The following is a 22,482-nucleotide window of genomic DNA, read 5'->3' on the forward strand; positions in this document are numbered from 1 at the left end:
GATCGAGCCGCCCACCACTAGTGCCTTGTGCCTCTTTCCAGCTCAGTTCCTTGTGTTTCTGCCTTGCCTTGATTGCTTCGTGTTTTTTGATTACCTGCCTGTGTACCTCGACCACGCCTAAGCCTAATGATTTTGTTACTGTTGCTTCTTTTGGACTGCCTATCTGTGTACTGACCCCAGCTAACGAACCAAGTAAACACTTTTACTCCACTGAGCTGTGTACCTGTGTCCTGTATTTGTGTCCAGCCTGCTTCACCACCCAATCCTGATAAATATAGATATGTAGTATGCAATACTGCCATCATGTAGTCGTGAGTGGAACCGACACACCTCACATGTATTTTCCTGTGTACATACCCTTGATTTCTACAATGCAATGTGTTTTTGACACCCCCTGGTGGTGATTAATGCACCCAGGGCAGTAAAAAGTTTAAACAAGTGTTTGTTTTTTCTTTCTTTTTTAATTTACAAGAATTGAAAAGCGCTTCACTGACAGTTTCAAGTACAGACCCATTTTAATGTGAAATTCAGTAAGTCTATTCATAATCGCAAATCTGAACCCTATATTGGCCTCTTAAAAATCAAAATCTTCCATATAGTAATCACCTTTGAGGACTTTGGTCACTTCACTGTGCTTGTGAAGGCATAAGCTCCACCTTAGTGTAGAAACACAGGAACACCACAGAAGTGACCTTACTGAGAAAGAGCCATAAAAGCCATTTATTACTCTTTATAGCTGGAACACATTCACAATAAACCCAAGAACCAGGTAAAGTGCACATTGTGAAGCAACATTCTGCCTTAGCTGGAGGTTGTCGTCATGTCCAAGCTAAAAAATGAACCATTTGGAAAATAGAAAACATAAAGGAACTGAGCAGATGATGTTGCTGTTGATATCAATGTGTCTGCTGCCGGCCTTGTGTGTGGTGTTGACATCTGTGCCTGTCAGTGCATGTTCAACCGAACAGTTTTCCTGTGCTCAGGGGACATGTGTGCCTGAGGACAACTTGTGTGACTTCATCGACAACTGTGGCGATGGCAGCGACGAGGACGACTGTGAGTAAATTGTGGAAATGTACTGGAGAGAAAGTAAGGACAAAATAGATAGAATTGAGGGTGTGTGTTTGTGTTTCAATCAGTACAGTACATCCAGAAGGTATTCACAGCGCTGTACTTCTTCCACATTTTTTATGTTACAGCCTTATTTAAAATGGATGAAATTCATTTTTTCCTCAAAAATCTACACACAGTACCCCACAATGACAGTGTGATTTTTTTTAGACGGTAGCAAATTTATCAAAAATAAAAAATGAAGAAATCACAACAAAATTGAGCTCAGGTGCATTCTCTTTCCACTGATCATCCTTTAGATATTTCTACAGCTTAATTTGAGTCTAACTGGAATAAAATCAGTTGACTGGACATGATTTGGAAAGACACACACCTGTCTACATATAAGGTCCCACGGTTGACAGTGCATGTCAGAGCACAAACCAAGCATGAAGTCTGTACCACACCTCAGGAATTGTCTGTAGACCTCCGAGACAGAGGCACCTATGTGGTAAAGGGTACAGATACATTTCTGCTACTTTGAAGGTCCCAATGAGCACAGTGGCCTCCATCATCCATAAAAGGAAGAAGTTCAGGTCCACCAGGACTCATCCTAGAGCCGACTGCCTGTCTAAACTGAATGAATGGGGGATTAAACTCTTTGGCGTGAATGCCAAGTGTAAAGTTGGAAGGAAACCAGGCACCATCCCTACAGCATGGTGATTGTATCATTCTGTGGGGATGTTTTTCACTGGCAGGAACTGTGAGACTAGTCAGAATTTAGGGAAAGATGAATGCAGCAATGTACAGAGACATCCTGGATGAAAACCTGCTCCAGAGCACTCTTGACCTCAGACTGGGATGATGGTTTATCTTTCAGCAGGACAATGACCCTAAGCACACAGCCAAGCTATCAAAGGAGTGGCTTCAGGACAATTCTGTGAATGTCCTTGAGTGGCCCAGCCAGAGCCCAGACCTGAATCTGATTGAGCATCTCTGGAGAGATCTCAAAATGACTATGCTGCACTCCCAATCCAACCTGATGGAGCTTGAGAGGTGCTGCAAAGGGGAATGGACAAAACTGCTCAAAGATAGGTGCACCAAGCTTGTGGCATCATATTCAAGAAGACTTGAGGCTGTAATTGCTGCCAAAGGTGCATCAAGAACAATTTCAAAATCTTGTGAAGGAGGTGAGGGATCTGAAGAAAATGATAATGGAAAAAGACAAAAAAAAAAAAATTAATACTTGGAGAGGAGAGTTGATGATCTTGAACAGTATTCAAGAATCAATGATTTGGTAATTCAAGGATTGGACACAAGACATCGAACGTATGCCTGAACTGTAACAGCTGACAGGGATGGGGAGGATGTTTCTGCCAAAGAATTAGAAACTTTAGAGGAGTAAGTTGTGAAGTTTTTTTGAAAGTAAGAATATGAGCATTCAGAGCAGTTTCATTGAGGCTTGCCATACACTTCCCAGGAAAGATGTGACAGCCAAACCATCGGTAATTGTCAGATTCTGGAACAGAAAACAGAAAATTGAGCTGCTCAGACAAGCCAAAAAACTTAAAGGGTCAGGAGTGTTCCTGAATGAGCACCTGACACAGAGAAATGCTGAAATTGCAAGACAAGCTCGAATGTTGAAAAAACAAAATAAAATTCATGCGACCTGGACCAGAAATTGTAAAATAATGCTGAGACAAAGTGAAGAGTCCAGAGTTATGGTCATCAGTGAACAAAAAGATTTAGACAAATACAGATGAATCAGAAGATGACCTCATAGGACTTTAAAAGAAAAATCAGGTTAGTAAAATAAAATCATGCTAATGCTAAACAATATTTCACAAAAAATGTTAAAAAATAGCTCATATCAATATATGTAGTTTAAGAAACAAGTTAATTGAAATTGAAAATTTAAGTGCTGAACAAAATTTTCCAATACTGGCAGTGTCAGAAACTCACTTAGATTCGACTTTGCTTGGCTAGCGGGGAATTCCCCTTTGGCTGACCTGGTAGAGTTTTAGTCTTCAGTTTGAGCAGCCTGGTGTTCAAATCTCACTGCCGTCCCAGCCACAAAGATAGGTCCTCCAGTCACAAACTGGCGTTGTCGGCAGGATGTGAGTAGTCACAGAACATGCTTAAATGCACCTGTGACTTCGGGACAAAGTCAAAAATGGTGGGGAAATATGTAGCAAGGTGAAGTCCAGCTTGAAAAGATGTTCCTGCTAGGCCTTCCCCTTTGGGTAATTCCCCTTTGGCTGACCTGGTAGAGTTTTGGTCTTAAGTTCGAGCAGTCCAGTATTAAAATCCCACCGCTATCCCAGCCACAAAGATAGGTCCTCCGGTTACACAGTGTATATACAGGTGAAAATTTTATATTTATACTTTAAATGTAGGATTTTCCCAACTGATCCATTCCTTCTTTAATTTCCATTTAACAGCAAAATACTCTGTAACAATCACATACTCGTATTTGTTTCTAAAATGGAAACAGACACACAAATATCTATCTATCTATCTACACGAGGGGCTACTGATTGAGCCTCAGGGTACTGGACTTTGGGTGGAAGCCTCCATGCATTGTGAGGAGTTTTCATGTCTTGACATCAGTGGCATCTATCTCCTCCTGTGGCCATCTTATTATCCCAACTGGGTATGTGATGACTGGTAGGGTGTATGTATTGATGGCTCAGATCTTATTTCTATCACTGAGCTGGCTTCTGAGCACCCATCTTATCTTCTAGAGGTATTTGGCTGTGGCTGACCTTCTTGCAGCTTCATGGTTCCCATTGGCTTGTGGGATTCCCAGGTACTTGTAGCTGTCCTGTATGTCTGCTTATCCTGCCTTCTGGCAACTCCACCCCCTCAGTCCAGATCACCTTCCCTCTCTTTGCCACCATTAGGCCACACTTATCCAATCCGAATGACATCCTGATATCCTCACTGTAGAGGTGGGGTGGATCAGTGACTCAGTGTCTCACTCACTCTTGGCATACAGTTTGATGTCATCCATTTCCAGGAGGTGGCTGATGTTTACTCTATTCCTGAATCGATATCCGCAGCCGCTCTTTGTGATCAGTTGGCTGAGGGGTTGAGGCCTACAGAACAGCAGCGGGGACAGTGTGTTAACTTGTTGGCACTTGATGGTGACTTGTGCGATTGTCTTGGAATTCACCTCCAGTGACATCTTCTACAGTCCCACTGAATTCCTGATGAAGATTATCAGTGCATTGTTAGCCTTTGATAGTGCTAATCACTCCAGTATCCATGTGTGAGGCATCGAGTCATAGGTCTTCCTGTAGTCAATCCAGGCTATGCTCAGGTTGGTCTGCCTGGTCTTTGAGTGTACTGCTCGGTCAACCAGTAGCTGGTGCTTCGACCCTCTGGTATTGTTTCCAATGCCCTGTGCTCATGTGTTGACTCATGTGCCTACTCAACTTGGTTGCTATGATGCCTAATAGGAGTTTCCATGTTGTGGAGAGGCAGGAAGTCTGAGTGTGTCATACCCTTGTGGGGGTCATTCCTGATCAGCATTGTCTTGCCCTGTGTTAGCCAGTCTGGGTGAGTACCTGATCTTAGAAGTCCACCCATTTGTACTACCAGGTGCAGACGGAGTGCTGTTAGCTTCTTCAGTCAATACATGTGGATAATATCAGGTCCTGGTGCTGTCCAGCTCTTCATCCCTGAGACTTGATGTTGGATGTCTGTCTTTGTGATGTTGATTGGTTTTGGTTCTGGGATGTGGCTATGATGTGCTCTTAGGTCCACCAGCCACTTGGCTTTGGTGCTGTGTGATGCCTCTTTCTCCCAGATGTTCTTCCAGTATTGCTCAGTCTCAGTTCTGGGTGGGACTGTTCATATACTACTGTTTTCCCCTTTCAGCTGGAAGTACACCCTGGATGGATCATTGAAGAACAGGCCATTTATTTTCGTGGCCTCTGCATCTCTGGTGTATCTCTTCAGCTGAGGAGCCAGAGCTGTGAGCATTTGTTTGGCAGTTTCCAGGGCCTCAGATATACAGTGGGGAAAATAAGTATTTGACCCCCTGTCAGTTTTGCAGGTTTTGCATGCATTGTTACCACCAGGGAGAAGAAGATTGGAGGCTCAAATCCGGAAAGCCCTCAAAGATGTTAGCCAACTAACAGAGGTACAGAAGGGCATCATGAGACACAGGTCCTGGATGGATAAGAAGTACAACGAGATGTCTACAGTGGGGAAAATAAGTATTTGACCCCCTGTCAGTTTTGCAAATTTTCGCACCTACAAAGAATAGAGAGGTCTGTAATTTTTATCATAGGTACACTTCAACTGTGAGAGACAGAATCTAAAAAAAACAAACAAACAAACAAAACAAAAAAATCCAGAAAATCACATTGTATGATTTTTAAATAATTAATGTGCATTTTATTGCATAAAATAAGTATTTTACCCCCCCCCCCACCAACCAGCAAGAATTTTGGCTCTCACAGACCTGTTAATTTTTCTTTAAGAAGCCCTCTTATTCTCCACTCTTTACCTGTATTAATTGCACCTGTTTGAACTTGTTACCTGTATAAAAGACAACTGTTGACACACTCAGTCAATCACACTCCAACCTGTCCACCATAGCCAAGACCAAAGAGCTGTCTAAGGACACCAGAGACAAAACTGTAGACCTGCACAAGGCTGGGATGGACTACAGGACAACAGGCAAGCAGCTTGGTAGAAGACAACAACTGTTATGATTATTTATTAGAAAGTGGAAGAAACACAAGATGACTGTCAGTCTCCCTCAGTCTGGGATTCCATGCAAGATCGCACTTTGTGGGGTAAGGATGATTCTGAGAAAGCTCAGAATTACACAGGAGGACCTGGTCAATGACCTGAAGAGAGCTGGGACCACAGTCTCAAAGATTACATTTGTAACACATGATGCTGTCATGGTTTAAAATCCTGCAGGGCAGCAAGGTCCCCCTGTTCAAGCCAGCACATGTCCAGGCCTGTTTGAAGTTCACCAGTGACCATCTGGATGATCCAGAGGTGGCATGGGAGAAAGTCATGTGGTCAGATGAGACCAGAATATAGCTTTTTGGAATCAACTCCACTTACCATGTTTAGAGGATGAGAACAACCCCAAGAAAACCATCCCAACAGTTAAGCATGGGGGTGGAAACATCATACGCTGGGGGTGCCCTTCTGCAAAGGGGACAGGATGACTGCACCGTATTGAAGGGAGGATGGATAGGGTCATGTATTGTGAGATTTTGGCAAACAACCTCCTTCCCTTAGTAAAAGCATTGAAGATGGGTCATGGCTGGGTCTTCCAGTATGACAATGACCCCAAACACACAGCCAGGGCAACTAAGGAGGGGCTCCATAAGAATCATTTCAAGGTCCTGGAGTGGCCTGGCCAGTCTCCAGACCTGAACTCAATAGAAAATCTTGGGATGGAGCTGAAACTCCAAAGCTGAAAGATTTGGAGAAGATCTGTATGGAGAAGTGGACCAAAATCCCCGTTGCAGTGTATGAAAACTTGGTCAAGAACTACAGGAAACGTCTGACCTCTGTAATGGCAGACAAATGTTTCTGTACCAATTGTTAAGCTCTGTTTTTCTAGGGGGTCAAATACTTATTTTATGCAGTAAAATGCAAATTAATTATTTAAAAATCATACGATGTGATTTAGTGGATTTTTTATTTATTTATTTATTTTGGATTCTGTCTCTCACAGTTGAAGTGTACCGATGATAAAAATTACAGACCTCTCCATTCTTTGTAGGTGGGAAAACCTGCAAAACTGACAGGGGGTCAAATACTTATTTTCCCAACTGTAGACATCTTGTTGTACTTCTTATCCATCCAGGACCTGTGTCTCATGATGCCCTTCTGTACCTCTGTTAGTTGGCTAACATCTTTCTGGGCTTTCCGGATTTGAGCCTCCAATCTTCTTCTCTCTGGTGGTAACAAGAAAGCATGTGTGTGTGTGTGTGTATATATATATATCTATATATATATATCTATATATATATATGTATATATATATATATATGTATATATATACACAACACATTTTTATTGCACACAGCTACAGAGGTAATCAAATTAAAATACAAAATGTTCTAGCACGTGTCATAAATTCTTCAAACTGTGGTTGTGTCATTGCTCACAAAATTACACTCTCCAAGTATTGGTGTTAATGGTTTTGCAGTCCCTTGCTGTGCATTAAGCAATAAATTAATATAAAAAAAACCTGAGATGACTGCTGAGTACATGGATCTTTATAGTGTGTAGAACCCACACAGCTAAAAACCAAAACACTGAATCCTTGTAATAATAAAACATATTCCAGTGTGGCATTACTGAAAAGAAAGGCGATTCATTTTAAACCTTTGGACTTGTTTTCATATGCAGGTTCCCGATATCAACGTTGTAACTTTGAAGAGGGCTTCTGTGACCTGATTGAAAGCTCAAACATGATTTCTGGATGGACAAGAACCAGCAAGGCCCCGGGACTCGTACATGAGCACACCAATAATCAATCAGGTTGGAGCATCTGACATTACAGTTAGAGTCTGGTGTGTGTGTGTGTAATAATTAGATATTGTAACTGGATACCAAAAGTAATTATTTTAACACCTGAATTTGAAAAAGTGTTTTGGAACAACTCCTTTCCTATATGGCAATCAAATGCCCACATGAGCTTCTCAGATTTGTCTGAGTGGGGAAAAAAAACATCTTGGGAGAAAGCAATCTAATACTTTTCAACAAGGGATTCAGGTGAATCATTTTAGAGATTTTTTTTTTGTCAGAATCACGCAGGGACTTCTGTAATTTCAAATTCAGAGGTTAGAAACATGTTGATCCCATGGAAAAGCTCATATAGACTATGGATTTATTGTTTCTTGGATTATTTTAAAGGTAATTTAACTGACAAAGTTATATTTTTTCCATGGTAGTGGCTTAGCTAGTTTTTAGCTGCTGGTTTTAGTCTTCAAAGTAGCTAATGTAAAAGTGTCAACAAAATTAGTTTCAGAGGTTAGAACACAGAGGTTTGGGATGATTCTCTGGAGCTTTTTCTTGTTTTGCTTTCTCCTTTCAAACTCACCTCATATCGACTGGGTCCTTGCTGCTGACTGTCCTGATTGTGTTGTATGCACATCTATATCACGGTCTGTGCCTTCCTGGGGTTCAGTTCCTTTTCTTGTACAGTGTTTGTCTTCATCCTGGTGTTGGTTGCCTGTCTGGATGTCTATCTGTTCTCTGGCTCCCCCTGGTGATGGTTCCTAGAGTTGTCTGTGTTCAAGTGTCTGTGAGCCGTCATATCTGTTCGATTTGTTTGCCCTCTCCTGTCTTTGGTTATTTTTGCAGTCTTGTTTCCTGTAGTCTTTGTAGTCTGATTTTATTTGTGTTCCATTCCTATGTTTATTTTATTGTGGTTGCATTTCTATTTTTGTGGTAGTGAAGACTTCCTGTTTTATATTGATGATCTTGGTTCGCTTGTATGTTTGGTTACTCCCCAGGTGTTCATTTTTTCCCACACCTGTCAGTCATTTGTTCATTAGTCCCTCTGTGTATTTAAGTCTGTGTTTTCCCATGTTAATTTGCTGGTTTTTACATTAATTCATGTTTGTTACTTCTGGTTATTCCAAGACTTGTGAGTATGTTTTACATTGCTGCCCCTCTAGTTCTGTCACTGTTCGTATTTGTAAGTCATAGTTAAAGTTTGTCTTTACCGTGTGTGGTTTTGGATACTTGTTTTGAGTTAACTCTCTAGTTTCCCCTCCTCGTCTGCACTGGGATTGTTGGACCATTTTTTCATGGCTGTTAAATATATCACCATTGTTTGCACCTACTTCCTCTTGTTAGTAACTGCTGTGCATATTGGGTTCAATCTGACTTTTGTTGAAAACCATAAAAAACTGTCAGTCAGACCTCCCGCTATTTCCCGAACATAACAACACATAAATAATCATCACTTATAACACAATGTTCATTATTAAGCCTGCATGACAACCATAGAAAATAATATGCATATGTTGTGGACATGAATGAGCAAAGCTCGTCAGCATCTCACCATGTCATTTAGGTCCTTCAGACTTTATTTTGAGGAAATGCTTCAGCAGAGCATTGGCATAGCAAAAACCACTTCCCACCTCTTTAAGCATTTTTCTTTTTTTGCTCTTCAGCTTACTCCCCTAATTACAGGCCTCTTTAACTCCCTGCCACTTTAAACATTTTTTTTAATGTAGATTAATATTCAATTTTCAGCTAGTTGACAGTAGGGCTGTACAATATGGCCAAATTATTGTATCTCAATATTATCAGTTATCAAGTTGTTCACCAATGAATATGGCTTTATACACCCTGAAGGAATCCATACATGGTATGGTTTTCTGAAGAGTGTAAAAAGCCATATTCACTGGTAAAACAACTTGATAATGATTTTATCATATAACTATAAATGATAAATGTTGTATGGTTTTCTGAAGGGTGTAAAAAGCCATATTCATTGGTGAACAACTTGATAACGATTTTATCATATACAGTGGTCCCTCGTTTATCGCAGGAGTTACGTTCTAAAAATAACCCACGATAGGCGAAATCCATGAAGTACTCAGCGTTATTTTTTACAATTATTATAGATGTTTTAAGGCTGTAAAACCCCTCACTACACACTTTATACACTTTTCTCAAACAGGCATTAACATTTTCTCACTTTTCTCTCCTGTGTAAACACTCAAAGTTCAAACCTTAGTAGAAAAAAAAATAGAACGTTTTCCTATGAATAATTATGATGGCTTTTAGAACTAACGAATTTAATTTTAATGATCAACCTACGAGGTTGGACACGTAAGAAATTATTAATAGTGACTCACCAGTATTTCACAGTTCCTCTGACCGCGCCTTCGTCGTGGCGCCGCTTCGCTGTCCGGATTGGCTGATTACTCGGGTGGTATGAAAAATATTACCCGTCCATGAAAATGGTGTATTGCTATTTAGTATTCTTTAGTGTTTTATCCAATCATATTGGCGTATCATTTATAGGTATATGATGTAAGTCCCTTCGGCTGCTCCCTTGTTTGCACTTGGGGTCGCCACAGCAAATCCAAGGTGGATCTGCATGTTGAATTGGCACAAGTTTTACGCCGGATGCCCTTCCTGACACAACTCCACATTACATGGAGAAATGTGGCAGGGGTGGGATTTGAACCCAGAACCTTCTGAACTGAAACCAAGCGCATTAACCACTTGGCCACCACCCCTGCTTTTTATAGGTATATGATAATGTCATATAAATTGTCATGTAAATGTCACTTATATACATGCTGTCCATATTCTTGAGCCGCTTAGGTGGGTAAGGAGAGTTCCCATGTGATAAAAAAGCTTTTCAACCTACCATCCCTGGTTCTCAAGACCAGGCACCTAAGTGGCTCTACTCTCTCTCTCCCCCTCTCTCTCTCTCTCTCTCTCTCTCTCTTTCTCTCTCTTTTTTTAAGGTACACCTAAAGATATTTAGGTGTACCTTAGTAAACACTAGTAGAGTTCCTCCTTAGATTTGGAATGTGTAATAGAAGATATACCTTATTGAATTTATATCACGATATGACGATATGACTTCATATCACGATCATATACGATATGACTATGATTTGATGCAAAGTGCAGCAACAGTGACAATTAACAATTCTTAAACAAAACAGTAATAATACCACACTCATTTTGCACTCATCATAAGGTTAGGATACTGTGCCCCCCAAAAGTATTGGAACACTTGGAATTTCACACATTTTCATTTGTTTATGCCATTTTTAAACACAAGAAAAACAAAAAATTAAGAATAAAAATGTCTAAAATTATCTTCCTCAAACTCAACTGAAAGCAAATCTCTAAAACTTGATAAAACCTGTAAATAATAATCAGTTTTATTGCCAGTTTTCTTTAGACAAGTCAGGAGATGGAAACATGATAAGTAATAAGAATGACAAATGATAAGGATGGTGACAAAGGTCAGTTTCAGTTTGTACAGGGGTCAAAAGTTAAAGTTGCTCCATTAATTTGCTCCAGCTGTACTTGTGCTGAATTTGATGCTTGTATCACCATTTGAAGGATTGTTTCAGTTATCTGCTGCAATAATAAGCCAACAGAGAACCAGCTGTGTCTGTTAGTTTAAACATGTTTATATAAGGCAACCAGAATTAAACAACCTGGACCTCATTTGTGGTATAAAGTACGTTTGTTTACTCACCAATATAGGTTTGGTGTGATTAGAAGTCCATAGTTCAAACGACATGTTCAGTTCAAATCTGGAGCAAACATTATTCTTCTTCTACTAAGGTGGATTAGAACTTTTTGTGGTACACACCACAAACTACTGGACAGGAGGAACCGAGCAGTCAATGTGACTCACTGATTTGAAAATGCAGGTCTTTCAAACAGACGTGTAGTGCCGTGACATGTCAATCATCTCTGTCCAATCAGATTTCAGGAAAGTCCAGTGAAACCCCGGCCTCCGCTCTAGCTCCACCCATGCCAGGAAGTGTTCAACATGTCCTGTTTCACTGTGACTGAGAATTCGGCACTTCCTGTTTGAGTGTGTTCCCACAAGATTCCATGGGATCTCGTCTGTCAACCCAGGAAGTGTTTGACATTTGAACATTTCCTGTTTTACTGTGGACTTTAATTTTGGCACTTCCTGTTTAGGATGCCCTGTACCATGAGTGAGCTTTGCGCCGCTGCGCGACGCTTCGCTCATATAACTTGCATTATCGTTGCTACATCCTCATTCTTGCATTTCAACTTACTTTATTTTTTTAACCAAAAAAGTGACACGCCCCCTAGCTGCTTGATCATGTTGACTCTATGAATGAAATCTAATCTGCATTCAATAAAGTACTCATACCCTTGGACGAATGGAATTTCTCAGCCTTTAAACGTATGTTTTTTTATATTTTTCAATTACCTAGAAAGGTGAAATTCCTCAGTTTCTGAGTGAAAACTAACAGGGTGCCTGCCTATTATAAAAGCTAACATCAAAAGACCAAACTACCACACAGACATATGGATCTAGGGCTGTAATTTTTACTTTACATTATTATATCTGCCAAGGACATAATAGTTTTTTTGTCTGTCTGTTAACAGGATTACGTCAAAACTACTGCACAGATTTGGACAAAATCTTCATGACAGATAGATAATGGGCCATATCCATTAAATTTTGAAGTTGATCTGGATTCTGGCTCAAGTTTCACTTTATATACGCTTTGAAGGATTACTGTCAGCAGGATTATGTCAAAACTACTTCATGAATTCTCACCAAATTTGCATTACAGATACATATTAGGCCATGGAAGACTCCATTAAATTTTGGAAGTGATCTGAATCCGGATTCTAGATCAAGATTTCACTTTATATACATTTTAAAGGATTAAAGATAAATTCCTTGTCATCCTGCCAGCACTGTGAGCTTCCAACATCAGACATGTGCTGGCTGGAAAAGGCTCGTCCACCACATAATATATATCCCATATGACGTACCATCTCGCGGTGCAACATGCCCCATCCAGCCCACATTCTAAGTGGTTGTATGGCATTTGTACATGGCCGTCCACCTGTCTGTCCCTTCTGACTGTGTCTTGAAGTTTGCTTTTTCCCCCATTCGGCTTCATCCATGTTTGTTCGTGCTAAGTGTGATGGGGCCTTTAATAGTGCACTTGTTTTTTGTGTACATTGCATTTATGATATCATGTGTTTTTCTAACAGTTTTTGTTTATTTGGTTGTAAATCAGAGTGCTGAGGGTGAAAATATGGTGTGTTGTACAGTAATTTGGTAAAAAGACCATTTGGGATTTGCTGAAGGCATTGTTTTCAGTAAGGAAGAGTATGAGTCTGTGGTTGATTATCATGCAGAAGATTTTTCTGAGGTTGCTCCACGGTAGTTATTAGGGTCAAGTTTGTCGCCGCTTTTGTGGAGCGGCATTATCACTCCCTTGGTTCCAAATATTGGGGAAGATCCCGGAGCTAAGGATAATGTTAAAAAGCTTTAATATGGCCAGTTGGAATTTGGGATCTATGAATTTGATCATTTCATTTAGGATGTTGTCAACACCAATGGCCTTCTTGGTTTCAATTCATTTTATTTTGTCCTGCAGTTCTTTTAGGGTAATGGGGTAATCTAGTGGGTTCTGGTAATCTTTTATGACTGACTCTATGCTTTGTAGTGTAGCCCGGTGGGAAATTAGGGTTATGGATGAAAGTTAGGAAATGTGTGAATTTTTTCCTATTGAGGTAAATAGTATATATGCATTAAAGTAGGATTATTCGCTCTGTTAATAATGTTTCTGCCATTAGCGAAAAGATCTGATTGAAATATTGTGACAAGGGTTGCATAAGTAATGGACCCTTTGGTATAATACCCGTAAATCTGTTTTATTGCCAGTATTCTTCAAACAAGTCAGGGGATGGATACATGAGCATTTCAAAGTCACTGAATATGTTTTGGACTTTACTGACATCAGTTATGAAGAAATACAAACAGTATGACATTCTGTGTGGAGTAGACAGTTATCAAAAACCGAGTGACTGTGCAAGAAGGAAAAGAGTGAGGAAAGCCACCCAGACAACCCAGAAGAAATTATAGGCTTCTGTGACTGGAGAAATTGTGCATAGTGTATGTTTTGCATTTTGTATCCCCAGCTTCATGATGAAGTGCTATAGAGGAGGATTTTCTTTCACCAAGACATCAAATCTAGGTGTACATTCTGGCAAATTGTAGCTGAACTTTCAGGTCTTCCTTTTAAGAAAAGCCTCATATTCAGTGACTTGGAAATGCTCATGTATCCATCCACTGACTTATCTGAAGAAAACTGGCAATAAAATATTGGCTCTTATATTTTTAATTAATTTATATCAAGCTGTAGAGATTTGCTTTGAGTTAAAGAAAGAAAGAATTTTAATATTGAGAAGACTGATTTACTTTTCATATTTGAAATGGCATAAATTAAAATGTGTGAAATATCAAGGGCCTTGTGACCAGCTAAGCGCGTGAATTGGCTCACTAGATTGAGTTGCTTTGAAGTACATGGGGAAATCTATTTGCACCCCCCAATTTATTAAGTAGAATTTCAATAGACTCTTATCAAGATCCATATACATATTATGGCTCAAACTTTTTTCCAGTGCAAAGCCCGTTCTCGATACTGATGACTATACTTTTGTTTGTATTGATATGATTTCATACTTTGTTTTCTAAATGTCTAAAACGTCTCACCCTCAGCTCATTTTTTGATGCTTTTACCTGTGGAAAGACAAAGAACGGTGGCAGAACTGAAGAGTCCCATGTTCCAGCCGAGTCAGACCTGCCAGGTTGGTCAGACATTTTTTACAAATTTCAAAATAAAGTCAGACAAAACATATGTGACAGTGGCAGTTGGTGATTTTCAGTGTATTTTCTTTCAACAGATGAGTTTCTATCATTATGTTGGGGCAAAACATGGAGAGCTTCAGGTCCTAATCCAAACTCATGTAATGGGTCAGAGCATAGTATGGAAGCGCTCACAAACACAGCTGGAAACGTGGCTGCGGACAGTGATTCCGTTATCCAGTGTGAACACTTTTCAGGTCTGTAACACAGACAGTTAGGATTATGAAAATTTATGTCATAAATGTGGGCATGACAGATATCATCACTTTACGTGCTGTATTAGCTGGGTCGCATGCTATGATATGGTGATGGTCTAACTAGCTAGCAACTTAGATTTGCCAGCTTATACCATTAGTCAAAATCTGCACTATAATGTCTGTTATTTGTGAGTAACAGACTTATTACCTCCCCCAATGAAGTCAAGTGAGGTTATGTTCTCATCCCTGTTTGTTTGTGAACAGCCTGGAACCCACAATTTTTCATATATCATGAAATTTTTGAAGATTCATAGCATGATAGCCAAGAACCGATTCAATTTTCAAGGTCAAAGGCATCCCTATTCTTTAACATTGAACAAATTTTCAAAAATTCATAACTGTCCAAAAAAGATGAAATTTCTTTCATATTTGAGAGCATTATGTAGGATTGTATCCTTTATCAACTGACAGTTTTCCTCCGCCAACAAAGCTGGACGGAGGTTACAATTTCTCCTGTTTGTCTGTGAACAGCCTGTAACCCACAATTTTTCATATCATAATGGCATTTTCAGAGGATTCATAACCTGATAGGCAATAACTAATTCAGTTTTCAAGGTCATTGTGGCAGTTTCGACCATCAGCCCATTTGGCCTTGTTTTTGAGTTTGTGTCTTATTTTGGGGTTTATCATTTGTCAGTTTCCTGTTCTCTGGTGTGGGCATGTTCCTTGTGTCCTTCATGTGGGCCTTGGTCCTCTCTCCCTGTGTCCGTCGTGTGCACCTGCGTGTGTGTGTGTGTGTGTGTGTGTGTGTGTTGTTTCCTCCTTGGTGTCTTTTGGATGAATGGGTGTGGGTGTCCTGTCTGTGTGTGAGTGGGCTGTCAGCTCACTCCTCTGGTGTGTGTCAGTCTTTCAACTCCTGCATGTGTGGGCTTGTGTGATCTCTGCCCCTCACCTCTGGGTTGTAGATGCATGCCATGTGTCACTCCCATGCCAGGTGTATGTTCTGCCCCTTGTGTGTGGTTTTTGATTTCTCTCTGATTCTGTGTCCTTGATTTAGCTTTATCACACGGACATTATTTGTAACTCCACTTATTATCTCTTGGTATTTTGAAGTGTGGTTGTTGTCTTTATTTTTATACTGATTCTCATTTAGGTTAATCACTGTTGTTGCTTTTATGGTGCTTCTCATTCATGTTGATTCTACTGCACTCACCTTTTAGTGTCAGTTTATTTCCGTGTGGGTATTTTTCTTATGACTCTTTGGTGTAGGGTTTGTTATTGATTTGCCGCTCACTTTTGATTGTCTGTCTGTTATTTTATGATCACTAGTTTTGTCCATTTAGTTCTGCCACTTGCTGCTACTTAATTTCCCACATGCGGTTTTGTTTCCTCACACCTGTCTCATTTAGTTGTTTCCGTATTTAAGCACTCTGGTTGAGTTGCTTGGTGGCGGTTTGTTACTCGACTTTGCTCGACACTGTCTTAGTTTTTCTCCTGTCTGCCCCGCTCCTGATGTTGTGAGTATTCAGATTATTTCCTGGACATTCCCTGACTCTTTCTGGTTTTCAGTTCATTGTTGATCTCCTTGCTGTTTATTGTATTTTTGCCTCCACTTAGTTAATTTTTTGGTATTCCCTGTGGTGCTCACTGACCGTTGTACGTTTTGTTTCCCCTGGACTTAAGTATTAAATCACAGAATCATAATCACTTCCATTGGATTGTTTCTTTCTGCATATTTGGGTTCAACATACCCCCAACCACAACAGTCATAGGTCAAAGTCAATACCAAAAGAGAATTTCAACACAGCAGCTTTAAACAGCAGGAAACAAGCCTTTCTTGTGCCTAGCATATTGGCACATTATGTTACTATGCATTTTACTTTTGTACTGTGCTTTTTTAATCTTTTAATTCATTTTAATTTGTTTTCTGAATTGTTTCGTGTGAAGTGCCTTGAGGTGACTCTGTTGTCATTTGGCGCTATATATACAGTAGTGTTCAGAATAATAGTAGTGCTATGTGACTAAAAAAGATTAATCCAGGTTTTGAGTATATTTCTTATTGTTACATGGGAAACAAGGTACCAGTAGATTCAGTAGATTCTCACAAATCCAACAAGACCAAGCATTCATAATATGCACACTCTTAAGGCTATGAAATTGGGCTATTAGTAAAAAAGTAGAAAAGAGGGTGTTCACAATAATAGTAGTGTGGCATTCAGTCAGTGAGTTCGTCAATTTTCTGTGTATCAACAGAAAATCACATTTGACATGTCTAAACATTAATTTTCCAGCCCAAAATTTTATGTTTTTTTTTCTATGTAATTAAAGAAAATAATAAATAGCCAATTTAAAAACATAAATATTGTTGGTGCCTGAAAATGACAACAGAAAGACAGCTGGCAAACAAACTGTGGGAGATCACATGAATTGTAATTTTATCACCTAAAAATGTGTGTTATGTGGAAAAATGGTCACACATTTTAGTTATTTCTAAAACCTGGATAATTACCAGCTTTTTCATCCTGGGTGACAACCACCCAAACTGACAACTGGTCCATCTCCTCATCGAAAGGTCTTGACAGCCAGATGCTTTTCTTCTACCTTTACCAGGTTGGAACTGGGAACAACTTTGGTTTTACTGTTTTACTCAATCACTCTGTAACATACAGGAGTAGTGAGTGATCGAGCCACCGACCTTTCGGTTTGCAGGGAGCTGACATTTATCTGTGACAGTGAGTGCCAAACCTCAGCTCAGAATACAGAGACAAAAAAGGTCAATAAATTGCTCCGTAATTACTTTTGTACACTGGTGTACGCTGCAACAAAACACAAAACCTCAAATTGCTGCTGGGTTCAACTTGATTAATTGATTGAATGAGTTTAATGATTATTTTTCGAAGGTGGGATCAAATCTGGTGGGAAATAAACCAATAGTAGAAGATAAATTAAATACTATTGTAAATACGGTCAATAGTATTTTCCTTGACAATGTGGAAAAAGATGAAATAAGGAATATTGTAAAAAACTGTGTAAGCAAAAGATCAACTGACTATGAAGATTTAGACATGATGACTGTAAAAAGTATAATAGAAACTGTTATTGAACCATTCACTTACATTTGTAATCTGTCTCTGTCAACAGGAATTTTTCCAGAAGAAATGAAAATTGCCAAGGTAGTCCCATTATATAAAAATGGAGACAAACATAATGTTTCAAATTACAGGCCAGTGTCATTGCTTCCACAGTTTTCTATAATTATGGAAAAGGTTTTTGTGACAAGGTTGGATAAATTCATTGAGAAACATCATATTTTAAAGAATGCTCAGTATGGATTTAGAACAAAACATTCGACAACTATGGCAATTATGGAATTAACAGAGAAAATATCAACAGCAATAGATAATAAGGATTATTTTGTAAGTGTTTTTATTGATTTGAAAAAAGCTTTTGATGTTATCGATCATTCAAGATTGCTTCATAAGTTACAACAATATGGAATAAGAGGGATTGCACATCAGTGGGTAAAAAGCTACTTAGAAAATAGAAAACAGTTTGTTCAGATAAATGATACTAAATCAGAATTGTGTAATATTATGTGTGGAGTACCACAAGGATCGTACTTGGACCTAAACTGTTCATTTTGTATATTAATGATTTTGTGAATGTGTCAAAGGTACTTGGTAGCATTTTATTTGCTGACGATACAACATTATTTTACTCTGGATCAGATATACAGGAAGTAGTACAGGTGATAAATACAGAGTTGGAAAAAGTTAAATATTGGTTTGATACAAACAGATTGTCACTTAATCTTAATAAAACAAACTTCATATTGTTTAACGACAGAGTAAAAAAAAAAAGAGGTGTCAATAAAAATAGATGGAATGGACATTCAAAGGGTAAAAGAAATGAAATTTCTAGGAGTTATGATTGATGAGGATTTTGCATGGAAGTCACATATAAACTACATAAAAGGAAAGATAGTGAAAGCCATTGCTGTTTTGCATAAAGTTAAATATTAATTAAATAATTATGGATTATTAACATTGTACAATTCATTGATTGTTCCATATTTGACTTATTGTGTAGAAATCTGGGGATCAACATGTATAACTTATACACAACCTTTATTTATTTTGCAGAAAAGCGCTTTAAAAGTGATTAGCAACAGTCGATTTAGAGATCCATCTAGTCCATTGTTCGTTAAGTATAGGGTACTTAAATTTCATGATTTAGTTGATTTGAAATTATTACAAACAATGTACAAAGCGAATAACAATACCTTACCAATAAACACTCAAAATATGTTTGAAAAAAGAGTAAGTAGTTATAATTTGAAGGACATAGAAGTCTTTAAGAAAGCAAGATACAGAACCAAGATAAAGGAACGGAGTATTGCAGTCAGTGGTGTAAAATTATGGAACAACCTCAGCAAAGAAATCAAAGAATCAAGGTCGCTTAAATTATTTAAAAAAACGTATTAAACTTGATGTATTTCAAAAGTATGAAACTATGAAATAGGTCAGTGGACTGTGACAAAGCTAAAATGTAAGCTGTTAATGTTTAGAATGTTTGAAGTTTAAAATGTAATCTGTTAGGGGTGTAATCTTATAAATAATGGTTAAAATTAGGAAATAAGTTGGTGGCATGTGACAAAATCATAGAAATGTAATTATTCGTGTGTCGATTGATGATGCTTTGTGAGATTGTATTGTAAAAAAGGGGGCAGAGTATATAAGACTTGTTCTTCTAAACTGCTCCTTTTCATTCAGTGGTTTGTGGTGTTTTGTTGATTCTGCTTTTCTGTTTTTTATTTTATTTTAAATGATGAAATAAATGAAAAATGAAATTAAAAACTGCAGTAGAAGAGCAGCTGTCTCCAAAAAATCTTGGCTAAAACAATTAAAAAGAAGTAGGAGGGACAAAATCCATTCAAACCCTCTCACAAAAGTGAGAAATATGATATATTAGTTAGTAATATTCACTTCAGATCATTTGAATTATTATTTGTTGAGAAAAATAAGTAATACTATTGAGCCAAATGTATTTTACTGATTATGATTGACATATTACCTACACATAAATAGATTTAAACAAAGTATGTGAATTGATAACCAAAGTTTTATACTGTGAAATCACAATGAATAAAAATCTGAAGTGGCTACATTACAAATACAGAGTGAAAATAATTGGTAAATGGAATCTGGGGTGGACAAACAGACAAAAACGCAGTCCATCCGGGACACTGTAATTTAAGTTTCCTTCAAGATGATAAAATGTTTACTGCAGACCGGAGACCTTATGTACAGCGAGAAGGTATTGACCCAGCTTGACTCCTCGGGGGCCATCTGGACTCCTGCTGTTTGTGTCCTTTCAAAATCTTCAGACAATGTCAGTATTTTCAGTCGCTCCTCTCTGTCTAAATTCAGATGTTTCATCTCATGACTGCCCGGTGCTATGATAAACAGAGGTCACATTCTGTGCAAACATTCACTTTCTCATCATTAATTCATTATCTTTTGAGTGGACACTTTCGGTAATAGGTTTTTTTTTTAACAGAGTGATGGCTTTATTTCAGTTTGAGTCCATTTGGTTAATTATGTGCATGGTTTTCGGTCTGACTGGTTGCCATCCAGCGCCCAAGGTGGTTCCATGGTGTGGTAGATGCCGCGATGGACAGCACCAGCTCAACCTTACCTTTGTCAAAGAGCAAAGGTGCATTATCTGTATCATAGCATTGTCTGTCCCCCTATTGTCAACAAAACAGCTCTGACCCTTCAACACATGGACTGTAGGAAGGTATGCTGTGGTATCTGGCACCAGATATTAGCAGCAGATCCTTCTGTTAGCTCATACCACATGGGCCAACCTTTGTTCCTAACCACATCAGTGGACAGTGGCTGTACTTTTATTAGGTACTGACTACTACAGATGGTGAACATCCCAGAAGAGCAGCAGTTTTGGAGATGCTGTTGTCCACTCATCTAGCCATCACAATTTGGTCCTTGTCAAAGTCAATCAAAGGCTTTATGCATTGTGATTATAACGCATCGACATTGAGGACAAAATGTTAACTTGTGGACAAATGTGTCCCATCCATTGTAATGAGATAATCAGTGTTGTTCACCTGTTAGTGGTCAGAATGTTATGGCTGATCGGTGTAGATTATTATAGCAGTAAGAGCCCCAAAGCTCAGTTTTAGAAAATATAAATTATGCATTTGAGTTGATTTTCCCAACATTCATGATAACATAAGTTATAATTAGTTTAGAATAGGTTTGTATTGCTGGTCATAAAAGCCCATTGGAGTAGATAAAGCTGTTCTGTTGACTTTGGTCAGGGCAGCTTAGATATTATTTTGATAGCATTATAACAGTGAAAGTATGGTGAATTTATTAACCCCACCCTGAGAAGGTACATATTTTCACATAATAAATATATCAAAAACCAATGGGGGGTGCATGCAGGAAAAAAATACACATTATGAACGATGGACAGCACAGTGGCTTAGTGGTTAACACTGTTCCGTCACAGCAATAAGGTCATGGGATCGATTCCCGCCTGTGGTCTTTCTGTGTGGAGTTTGTGTGGGTTCTCTCTCTGTGCTCCGGTTTCCTCCCACATCCAAACAAATGCAGGTTAGGTGAATCGTAAACTTTAAATAGTCCGTAGGTGTGCATGTGTGGGTGCGAATGTGTTTGTTTGTCTATATGTGGCCCTGCAACAGACCGGTGTCCTGTCCAGGACACCAGTCACACCCTATGACTGCTGGGATAGGCTCCAGCTCCCCCCTCCCCGTGACCCTTAATTGGAGTTAGCAGCTATAGAAAATGAATGGATTATGAGGGATGATACATAAGTTGATGGGGTGGTGGGGTGGTTGCTGTTTCAACAAACCAAAGCAGCCTGTGTGAGGACAGGGATGATTTTTTTAATTTGACATATTTCTTCATCCACACCAAATTACAAATGATCACCAGCATTGATTTTATACATATATCGTTTTTTTTCATTGTGATCCATGTATTATTTGAATAAATGATAAAAGTGCAATGTTATTAATATATATATATATATATATATATATATATATATATATATATATATATATATATATATATATATATATATATATATATATATATATATATATATATATATATATATATATATATATATATATATATCCTGCACTGACACTGAGTCCATTCATTCTTTAAATCTAATCTCCCAATCCCTTCTCATGCCCTAAATCTCTGCACATTTTCACTAAATTCTGTTTAGACCTTTTTTGAGATATGGTACAGATAAAAAAAAAATGCCAATGGAAACATAACCTCCTTAGTAGAGTAATGATTGTTTTCTGTATCATCCCTAGGTGGTCATTCGGGGGGAACTCTCCGCCTACAGTGAAGCCTTGGATGTCCTGGCCATCGATGACCTGTCCTTCAGTCACAGCTGTGTGACAGTATCAAGTACTGCTCTCATTAATATGTCACAACAGTGAGATATTGTAATATTACAGAAAATTCAGACACTGACATTTTGAAATATGTTAGTGAATAAACCGACAACCTCAAACGTGATTTGCATTTGATAAAGGTACTAAAGCACCCTCGAAGCACAGTCAGAACAAAGATTCCCAACAGATAAATGGTTAAACAGCCCAACACTGTGTACGGCCCACAGGAAATGCAACACTTTGTGGGTATATTTACAGCTGCTTTAGTGTATCTTGATGAATGTGGTCAGGCTCATCATAATGAAACCTTATCATTATGGACAGCTTTTTGACATGTTACCTTACTGATACTTCAGCCAGAAGCACCACAGCGT

General features: G+C 38.6%; 1 protein-coding gene across 1 annotated transcript in view; it reads left to right on the forward strand.

Annotated features, from left to right (window-relative positions):
- The first annotated feature begins 873 nt into the window (after nucleotides 1-873).
- Nucleotides 874-22,482, forward strand: part of malrd1 (MAM and LDL receptor class A domain containing 1) — a 244,722-nt gene continuing 223,113 nt past the window's right edge. The window contains exons 1-5 of the mRNA XM_034170522.1: nucleotides 874-1,056; nucleotides 7,441-7,572; nucleotides 14,303-14,391; nucleotides 14,488-14,646; nucleotides 22,025-22,121. Coding sequence (XP_034026413.1) covers nucleotides 879-1,056; nucleotides 7,441-7,572; nucleotides 14,303-14,391; nucleotides 14,488-14,646; nucleotides 22,025-22,121 — 655 coding nt within the window. The 5' untranslated portion in view covers nucleotides 874-878. The remainder of the gene's footprint in view (nucleotides 1,057-7,440; nucleotides 7,573-14,302; nucleotides 14,392-14,487; nucleotides 14,647-22,024; nucleotides 22,122-22,482) is intronic.

The sequence above is a fragment of the Thalassophryne amazonica genome, chromosome 1, assembly GCF_902500255.1.
Source record: "Thalassophryne amazonica chromosome 1, fThaAma1.1, whole genome shotgun sequence".
NCBI classification, from domain to species: Eukaryota; Metazoa; Chordata; class Actinopteri; order Batrachoidiformes; family Batrachoididae; genus Thalassophryne; species Thalassophryne amazonica.